This window comes from Triticum aestivum, chromosome 1B (genome assembly GCF_018294505.1).
Source record: "Triticum aestivum cultivar Chinese Spring chromosome 1B, IWGSC CS RefSeq v2.1, whole genome shotgun sequence".
NCBI lineage: Eukaryota > Viridiplantae > Streptophyta > Magnoliopsida > Poales > Poaceae > Triticum > Triticum aestivum.
The window spans coordinates 352,814,714-352,825,048 of NC_057795.1; the positions used below are offsets into that span (position 1 = coordinate 352,814,714).

Sequence of the window (10,335 nt, forward strand, 5' to 3'; positions counted from 1 at the left end):
TTGGAGGTGTAGGCATGTTCTGATGGCTCTCTCCATGAATGAAGAGTGGGTGGAGGGGTATATATAGCCTCCACACAAAATCTAACTATTACACACAATTTACCAAACTCGGTGGGACCGAATCAGAAAACTCGGTCAGACCGATTTAGTTCATAATGTGACCGTTAGGCATTTCGGTGTGACCGATATGTCAACTCGGTGGGACCGATATCGTTAGGGTTAGGGCATAACGTAATCTCGGTGAGATCGATTACACAAACTCGGTGAGACCAATTTTGGTAATAGACAAACAAAGAGTTGGTCAGGCAAGCTCGGTGGGACCGATTCGCTCATCTCGGTTGGACCGAAACATTACGAAAGGGAAACGGAAAGTTTGCATTGCAATCTCGGTGGGACCGGTAGCTCATCTCGGTTTGACCAAAACGTCACGAAGAAAAACAAAGAGATTACAATCCCATCTCGGTGAGATCGAGATCCCTATCGGTGAGACCGAAAAGACTAGGGTTTCTGGCAATGGCTATGTCAAGAAAACTCGGTGGCGCCGGATAGAAAGATTCGGTGGGGCCGAGTTTGACTTTTGGTTTGGGACATATGTGGATGTGAGAAAGTGGTTGAGGGCTTTGGAGCATATCACTAAGCACTCTGAGCAAGCGAGCCATTAAGCAACACCTCATCCCCTCTTAATAGTATTGGCTTTCCTATGGACTCAATGTGATCTTGGATCACTAAAAGTAAAATGTAGAGTCTTGTGCTTTGAGCTTGAGCCAATCCTTTGTCCTTAGCATCTTGAAGGGGTTCCACATCCTCTAGTCCACGTCACTCCATTTTTTAACTTTATCTGAAACATACTAGGTAAGAGTATTAGTCCAACAAGAGATATGTTGACATTAATTACCAGAATCACCTAGGGAGCACTTGTGCTTTCACTCTCCAGAACTTGCGAGATTAGTTTCTTGGTGTGTTGCTGGAGTTTTGCCGTTACTTGCTGCAGCGCTGGCGTCCAGGGCAAGGCGAATGCTCTCGAGCGAGGATGGTGGTTTGTAGGTGATGAATTGACCATCCTTCCTCGACTTTTGTCGATGGGATATAGCTGGTCTGGGTCCAAGGTAGCATGGTGACGTCTCCCCTATCAACGTGTGCCTAGGTGCTTGTAGCGAGCCTGCTCACTGACTCACAAAGTCTCATTGGCGATGGTGCTTCTTTGGATCTGGCAGTGGTGGAGGCTCACCATATCTTCCGGCGTGCACCTCAGTGGTGCTGGAGTTGGACGGCGACCGCTAGATTCGATGCGTGAAGAAAACCCTATGGACAATTGTTGTTTTCCTGGTCTGTCTTTTAGTTATCACGTGTGTTGCTCCATGTATCTCGATTTTTTATTAATAACAAAAACCTTAAGTTCGACCCAAACGAATGCAACCAGTGTGTTAACATTGGGGTGCGTCAACGCGAATGGGTTAGCACCGAAATGTCATAATGGATCTTAGGTTACGTGGCACAATGGATCGGCACTGAAGTGCCTTGGGGTCCACTTCCATGACTTGGGCGCTGACCCAGATTCCGAAACAGCTTTTCGGAGTGGCTAGAAGAAGGATTAGACTTCTTCTAATGCAAAGGTGCTTAGAAAAGGTGCTAAGACATTGAATAGCTTAGCAACTCAATTCCGCAATGCGCTTAACTTGTTGTTGCTAAGCTTACTTTATTTAATAATTTAGCACCTAAACTCTTTCATGTATTGGTCAACTTCTTTCATTTAAATGGTTTGCCTAGGTTCACGTGCTTGGCATTGGTTCTTCCTGGGTCACCAAAGTGCTCTCTCTTCTCCTTAATTACTGCGCCATGTCATTTCTTGCTTATGTGGCATGCTTAGCACCCGTCCACCATGGAGCATTGGGAAGGGCCTTAGTTTCCCAAATCGCACAAAGTATTAGCATCGCTCCCAAAATAAAAAATTATTCATATATTTCGGTTAATCCCAAATTGGATTTTACCTTTTAACCACGTGTATGTCAACTACTAGTAGTAGCAGGTACAGGCGCAACACCCATCCTAAACACACACACACACGCGGCACCTAGAAGACACGGGAAGTCCGGTACTTTACACAAAACACCCTCAGGAAGCGAGAAAACAGAAAAGTGAGCAGCAGTTGAGGTCCTTCCGTGAGATAAATGGTCTCCCGTGCCCATCGGGCAGCGAAACCCTAGAATCGAATCGACGCGAGGCGAGGCAGAGGCGGCGACCGAGACAAGCGAAAAGGAAACCGCGGAGGAGGCGAAGGAAGATGCAATCATGTTCCGGCGGTCTGTCGGTTCCCTCCTCGCACGGAGGTTCGCGCCACGTGCGACCCCAAGGACTGCTCCTGCGCGCTCTCTCCACTCCTTGGTGAGTTTTCCCCCTCTGCTTTTACTCAGATCTGCAATTCCGGGCTCCTCCCTCATGTTTCTCATCCGGATCGACACAGACGGATCTCGCCGTCGGTGATGGCCTTCTTAATGCTTATGTTCTTGCCGCGTGTGCGTTGGCTGGTGGTGGTGGGGGGTTGGTGATTCGGCATTTCAAGGAAGGCACAGGTGTTGATGGATCAGGTAGATTCCTCCTCGTCCGTCGTTTGCTCCGTTTCATGTCAGGAACCACCACCTCATACCTGTCCCGTCTTCTTGTGTAGCTGCTGCTGGCAAGCTGAACCACAATGTCAAGTTTAAGAAGCCGGACATGAAGGAGAGGTTTGAGCGTTGGATCGTCGTGCACGGAAAGACATACCGAGATGAGGAAGAGAAGGCTATGCGGTTCGAATTGTTCAAGGCCTCCCTCGAGAGTGTGGAATCGCAGCTCCCGTCGGTCGAGGAGAGTGGTGTGCTTCCAGGGGTAAGCTGTTTTGCAGACTTTACAGATGAGGAGATTCGGAACTTGCTGGCCTTTCCCGACGGAATTGACGAGTCTGAGTACGACGAGATGGTCAAGTCTGCCTGGGCCAAGCAACAGAAAGGTCTCTTCTTCTGCAATTTATTTATACTTGAATAATTAGTTGCTAGCTTGAATCGCATATATATGAGTTTACCTGTTTTTTTTTTGATGTCAAATTGGACCTGGTATAGGTTTTTATGGATTTACCCTGTTTTGGATGTCAAATTGGACCGTGCACTCATAACTAAGATAATTTTGTTCCCTCCCTCCATCCATACCTGTAGTACCACTAGCTTGAACATACTCTTCTTCCTGTGCCAACCTTTCCATCAGATTGTTATTATTCGGATGAAATCAGATCTTGTTATTTCTATGCCTGGTTCTGCCTTGGTACAATTAAGTGGGTGTATACAACAACAACAACAAAGCCTTTAGTCCCAAACAAGTTGGGGTAGGCTAGAGGTGAAACCCATAAGATCTCGCAACCAACTCATGGCTCTGGCACATGGATAGCAAGCTTCCACGCACCCTTGTCCATAGCTAGCTCTTTGTCGATACTCCAATCCTTCAGGTCTCTCTTAACGGACTCCTCCCATGTCAAATTCGGTCGACCCCGCCCTCTCTTGACATTCTCCGCATGCTTTAGCCATCCGCTATGCACTGGAGCTTCTGGAGGCCTGCGCTGAATATGCCCAAACCATCTCAAATGATGTTGGACAAGCTTCTCCTCAATTGGTGCTACCCCAACTCTATCTCGTATATCATCATTCCGGACTCGATCCTTCCTCGTGTGGCCACACATCCATCTCAACATATGCATCTCCGCCACACCTAACTGTTGAACATGTCGCCTTTTAGTCGGCCAACACTCCGCGCCATACAACATCGCGGGTCGAACCGCCGTCCTGTAGAACTTGCCTTTTAGCTTTTGTGGCACTCTCTTGTCACAGAGAATGCCAGAAGCTTGGCGCCACTTCATCCATCCGGCTTTGATTCGATGGTTCACATCTTCATCAATACCCCCATCCTCCTGCAACATTGACCCCAAATACCGAAAGGTGTCCTTCCGAGGTACCACCTGGCCATCAAGGCTAACCTCCTCCTCCTCACACCTAGTAGTACTGAAACCGCAGATCATGTAGTCGGTTTTAGTTCTACTAAGCCTAAACCCTTTCGATTCCAAGGTTTGTCTCCATAACTCTAACTTCCTATTTACCCCCGTCCGACTATCGTCAACTAGCACCACATCATCCGCAAAGAGCATACACCATGGGATATCTCCTTGTATACCCCTTGTGACCTCATCCATCACCAATGCAAAAAGATAAGGGCTCAAAGCTGACCCCTGATGCAGTCCTATCTTAATCGGGAAGTCATCGGTGTCGACATCACTTGTTCGAACACTTGTCCCAACATTATTGTACATGTCCTTGATGAGGGTAATGTACTTTGTTGGGACTTTGTGTTTCTCCAAGGCGCACCACATGACATTCCGCGGTATCTTATCATAGGCCTTTTCCAAGTCAATGAACACCATATGCAAGTCCTTCTTTTGCTCCCTATATCTCTCCATAAGTTGTCGTACCAAGAAAATGGCTTCCATGGTCGACCTCCCAGGCATGAAACCAAACTGATTTTTGGTCACGCTTGTCATTCTTCTTAAGCGGTGCTCAATGACTCTCCCATAGCTTCATTGTATGGCTCATCAGCTTAATTCCACGGTAATTATTACAACTCTGAACATCCCCCTTGTTCTTGAAGATTGGTACTAATATACTCCGTCTCCATTCTTCTGGCATCTTGTTTGCCTGAAAAATGAGGTTGAAAAGTTTGGTTAGCCATACTATCGCTATGTCCCCGAGACCTTTCCACACCTCAAGTGGGTGTATAAACAGTTGAATTTCCAGTAGACTTTATTCATCGTCGATTAATTGACGAAACAGATATCAGCTAGGTTTGTAATTGCATTCCACTCAATAGACAGTAACAATTGCGCACTAGGAGTACCAAAATCTGTTCTGGTTGCGGTTCAGTTTGATCAAGAAAGTTTGTTTTGTGGACAGTTCAAATATAAGTGGGAGCGTCCATTGGGTGTTCCTGCCTGCTAACTGTGCACATGCATTATGTATCAGTTTACCCTGTCCGTTTAGGATGTCAAACTGGACCACCTCACCTCCCAAGGACCATACACTCATCACTAAATAAGTAATGTTTGTTTTTCCGATGAAATCAGATCTTGTTATTTCTATGGCTGGTTCTTCCTTATTAGAAGTGGATGTATGTATGTATTGTTGAGTTTCAAGTAAGACTTGATCTATTGGTGATTAATTGAACAAACTCATAGCAACGAGCTTGATGAGCATCTACCAACTGCATGTGCGCTAGTAGGAGCACTCAACTCTGTCCTGGCAATTAGAAGAACTAGAAAGTTTGTTGTGTGGACAGATCATTAAATATAAATGGAGTCAGTTTTATAGCCATCTGTTGGGCCTTCCAGTTTGCTAACTTGTAGCTTCTACAGGAATGAAAACAGGAGAGCCATTGAAATGGAGGCCAGGTATGACTCAGGGCGACATGCGGGCAACTCAAGGTTCTGCATAGAATGGTGTCTATTTGGTTAATAATATCATATCTGGTGAAAGTCAAGTGGCTGGTGTTCTTGGAAACTGCTCTAAGTTTAGTTTGCTGCTATGTTAACTCTGAACGGAGAAACATGTGAGGACCAACAATGTTGTTTGCTTGATCAGTCCTTGTTTCTCTTTGGCGTTGCTTCCTGGAGATTTCTCTTTTCCACCGGAAGAGAAGCATGGAAAATAGGATATGATGATATCCTGTTTGTTTGTGCTGAAGTACTGACCAATCAGTTGACCACCTTCCATTGAGCACATATATTAAATTATCTAAATCTAGCTAGAGAAACTTTTTGTGGATTTTTTTGAGTTTTTTCGCAGCTAAAACTGGCCAAGCTGACACGTGCATTAGTTTAAGATATGGGTGTGTACGAGTTGTTGTGTGCACTTTGCGGTGGCGATATGGGTGTGCATGAATTGTTGCGTGCACTTTACGGTTTCTATGGTGAAGCGAATCTTGAATTGGTTTTTCTTTCAGTTCAATTTCCCCCACCTGTCCATATAGGACTCATATAGATAAGGTCAACTTCCACGGGAGCGGCGTTGCAGAGGCCGGGCTCCATGGAGCCCGTTTTACAAAAGAAAAAAAATCAGTATATACTTAAAAGTTACAGAAAATATCATTTTTTATACAAATACAAGTATGTAAAAAGTTTCATTAGGTAATTCGATTACTTGCGTGCTAGGCAAAAAAGATAAGTATCTGGCTCAAGAACAACAAAGAGAAAGCCCATTTTTATCAGTGTATTTGTCTTTTTGTATACATTACTTTTAGATATTTCAATTAGTCTCCTCACTATGTAGGTCAAAAGTGGTGCTAAATTCAGTTTTGGGTCATTTGGCACCGGTGCTCTTACAAGGATTAGCACCTCAATTTGAGGGGAGAATTGATTTTAACCCCCCCTGCGCGCTCCACTTTGATCTTGTACCCCCATGTTCGTGCGACTCGCTCTGAGCCCCCCTGTTCCGACTCGTTCTTTGCTGATTGCCCCCTTCTTGTTGTTATGCGTTCAGTTTGCTACTAATGAAAGAAAAACTGGTCTGGTAATATTTCTATTTGACGAAACTGCCCTCAATACCCCCAACACGCTAGATAAAAAAACCCTCACGCGAGACAGGGCCACCAGTTCGCTCGCTCGTTCCAGCTCTCCACCCAGCCGCCTATTCGCTCTCGCCCCGCCGCCGCCCCTGCTGCTCCGCCGTCGCCCTGCTGCTCCGCCGTCGCCCTTGCTGCTTCGCCGCCCTCCATTGCTGCCCCAAGGTAAGGCAAGCTTCCCCCTTCCCTTTTCCATGGAGTTGGTGTAGTTCCCCTTGTACGGACGTCTAAATCTTAGAAACCCTAGGTACCGAGGGAGATGGGGATTTGAGTGAGAGGGGTTGGATCGGCAAAGGGGTGTGATGGATCTGAAAAGGTAACATCATATTCCCTTGTTTTGGTTTGATGTATGCATGACTTTTTGTGTGAAATTTCTGATTTTTTTGTCTATATTGAATAGGATCGATGCAATGTCTGTGCATGATTCTAATCAATCCAGTGTGACAAACCTAACCACGAGGATGGTCTCGTGCAATGAAGTAGAAACCGTTGGTACCATTGTCGATTGGTCAAGTCTTGTGATCGAACCTGAAAATGATGGGGATGAAAAGGGGATTCCGGATGAAAAGCCGGCGGACGAGAAAGCCATGTTTGCTCTGTTGGGTTTGAAAACAGAGGAGGGCGAGGGAAAAACTAACCTTGGTCCTGTTGTCACTCCTACTCCTGATTATGACTTGGATGATGTCAAAGGGGCAGCTATTGCTGTTGATGATAATGCTCCAGAGGAGCCACTTATTGCGTGGGATGAACGAAAATCAAAGATGGATATAGGGACCCCTTATCCTGATATGGCTGCGTTTAGAAAGGCTATAAAACAGTTCACTATCAATGGAGAGTTCGAATATGGCACTAAAAAAAATGAGCCGGCAAGGTTTCGGGCTTTTTGTAAAGGTCAATCCATGATAGGCCAACCTTGCAAATGGTCCTTAACTGCTAGTTGGCAGAGAGACGAAAATTGTGTGATGGTAATAATTTTTGTTTCTTTGGAGAGTTCGAATATTACTTTGTTTCTTTGCTTGTCATTGTAATGATCTTTCGATTTGAATCATTCTTTGTTGTAGGTTGTGAAGCATCAAACAGAACATATTTGTAGTTCAACGAGTGGAAAAGTGACTAGAATGACAAGTCAATCTTGGGTGGCTGACAAGGCAGCAACTATGCTTAAGAAAGATCCAACCATTGGTGCTGTGAAGATACTTAAAGAGTTACAGGAAGAGCATCATGTCACACTTGACTATAACACAGTGTGGAAAGGCAAACAAAAGGCAACAACCAGCTTGTATGGGAGTTGGGAAGAAAGTTTCAGGATGTTGTACAACTACAAGGCCGAGATAGAATTGAGGTCTCCAGGGAGTATTGTAGAGATTGATACAACCACAAGTGAAGGTGAAGTACATTTCAGCAAGCTATTTATTGCTTTCAAGCCATGCATAGATGGGTTTCCGAATGGATGTAGGCCATATATCAGCATAGACTCAACTCACTTAAATGGCAAGTGGAAAGGTCAGCTAGCTGTAGTCACTGCTTTGGACGGTGACAATTGGATGTTCCCGGTGGCGTATGGCTTTATTGAGTCTGAAAATGGAGAAAATTGGGCTTGGTTCATGAATCAAGTGAAGAAGGCAATAGGGGACCCTCCAGTACTGGCTGTTTGTACGGATGCTTGCAAGGGTCTTGAAAATGCTGTTAAAAAGGTTTTCCCTCAAGCTGAGCAGCGTGAGTGCTTTAGGCATATGTGGCATAATTTTCAGAAATATTTTCATGGTGATGTGTTTGGACGGTTGTGGCCTGCTGCTAGGGCATATAGGGCGGAAGAATATCAACATCACATGACAAAGGTGTTTGAGGCATCTGAGAAAGCGTATCCTTACCTTAGGGATTACCATAATCTGTTATGGATGAGGTGCATGTTCAATCCTGACATCAAGTGTGACTACATAAATAACAATCTTGCTGAGTGCTTTAATTCTTGGGTGCGAGAAATCAAGGACTTGCCGATTGTTCAGCTAGCTGATAAGATTAGAGAGATGATTATGGACCTATTTAGAAAGAGGAGAATGATTGGAGAGAAATTGGTAGGGAAAATACTGCCATTTGTCATACACCAATTAAATGCAAAGACTCGAGGACTAGGACATCTCAAGGCTAAAACATCAGCTGATTGGAGTGGAGAAGTGAAAAATGATAACAAAGGGGATGAAAGACATGTCGTCAAAACACTCACACATGAGTGTACATGTCTGCAATGGCAGCACACAGGCAAGCCTTGTGACCATGCACTAGCCTTCATAAATGTTTTGCAAGCTCGCAACTTTGTGAACATGGAGGATTATGTGCACGGGTACTACTCAGTTAGCAGATTCAGGGCAGCATATGAAGGTGTAATTGAGCCCCTTACGGACAAGAATCAGTGGCCACATGTTGATACAGGCTTTGTGTTGCGTCCACCAATTCCAAAAGGCAAGAAAAAAGGTGCTGGAAGAACAAGAAAACAGAGGATGAAGAGTTGGTGGGAAGGTTGATCAAGGAAGGGATCATTGAACAAATGCAACAAATGTGGGGACGTAGGACATAGAGAAGTCGGCTGTCCTCAAAATGGAACAAAGAAACGGTACAAACTAATACTTGTTGCTGTTTTCTACCTATAACACCATGATTCTTTAACATGAAAATATCTCTAATTGCTTCTTTTTGTAGGAAAAGTATGGGGAAAAAGAATCCATCTCCATGGTTTGATGTCTCAGTTAGCAATGTGATTCCATCTACACCAACCAAGAGCAAGAATGTCGCCACTTGTAGCAGTCCTGGAGCTGTGACAAGAAGCCAAGCGGCATCTCAAGCTAGTCCTGGAGCTGTCACAAGGAGCCAAGCAACATCTGAAGCTGCTACTCCACCACCAAAGTCTCCAGCAAAAGGAAAGAAGAAGAAAATGACTCCAAAGAGGAAGAAATTAAGCGATCTGTGATGAACTTGTGTTATTGCTATGTGTGAGGTGCAGACTCACTTTATTGTTCTGTATGTGAGGTGCAAACTCTCCTTTTGGTCCTGTGTAAGTGAGGCAGAGACTCACTATTATTCTGCTATGTGTGTGAGGTAGAGACTCACTTTAATTCTGCTGTGTAAGTGAGGTGGAGACTCACCTTTATTTGTTGTCATGCAGTTCTGTAGAACCTTGCTGAACTTATTATATATGCTATCATGGAATCATTGTGAGACTATATTATTTGTATTCTGTTCGTTTGAAAGGCTACATATACAGCAAAATTGAACTTCTTTTTTTCCTGTGAGAAACATAGCACAGTTGAAGCAAATCCTGTCATTTGAGAAAAAAATTGTGGCTGGGACGTTCAGACTAGGTAAAGAGATCTTTTTAAACTGAAGGGTACTTCTGTCCATTCTTATTTCTATTTGATGATTAGATACTAACAAATGTGTTAAACAGGCAAAAGGGGGTTATTAGCAACCACTGGACGGCCCAGGGGGGGCTCAGAGCGAGTCGCACGAACATGGGGGTACAAGATCAAAGTGGAGCGCGCAGGGGGGGTTAAAATCAATTCTCCCCAATTTGAGGCGCCTGTTACAGGAGGTGCCTGTTCGGCATCGAGAAGGCGTCTGTACATGTTATAGGAGGTGCCTGTTTGGCATCGGGAAGGCGTCTGTACGGACGATTGTTTGGCATCGGGAAGGCGTCTGTACGGACGATCT

The 10,335-nt window shown here is 44.9% G+C and overlaps 1 protein-coding gene across 2 annotated transcripts; it reads left to right on the forward strand.

Annotated features, from left to right (window-relative positions):
• The first annotated feature begins 2,125 nt into the window (after positions 1–2,125).
• Positions 2,126–9,819, forward strand: LOC123123526 (uncharacterized). Of its 2 annotated transcripts, XR_006460653.1 has the most exons (6): positions 2,126–2,382; positions 2,462–2,585; positions 2,666–2,986; positions 5,426–7,595; positions 7,692–9,241; positions 9,328–9,819. XR_006460653.1 is itself a non-coding variant. In XM_044544056.1 (4 exons), the coding sequence occupies exons 1-4, from the start codon at positions 2,290–2,292 to the stop codon at positions 5,503–5,505; spliced, it is 618 nt and encodes a 205-aa protein (XP_044399991.1). In that variant the 5' UTR covers positions 2,127–2,289; the 3' UTR covers positions 5,506–5,834. The 2 variants fall into 2 exon arrangements, 1 of the variants encoding a protein (XP_044399991.1); XM_044544056.1 differs by lacking the exons at positions 7,692–9,241; positions 9,328–9,819 and having other exon boundaries at positions 2,127–2,382; positions 5,426–5,834.
• Positions 9,820–10,335: the final 516 nt, after the last annotated feature.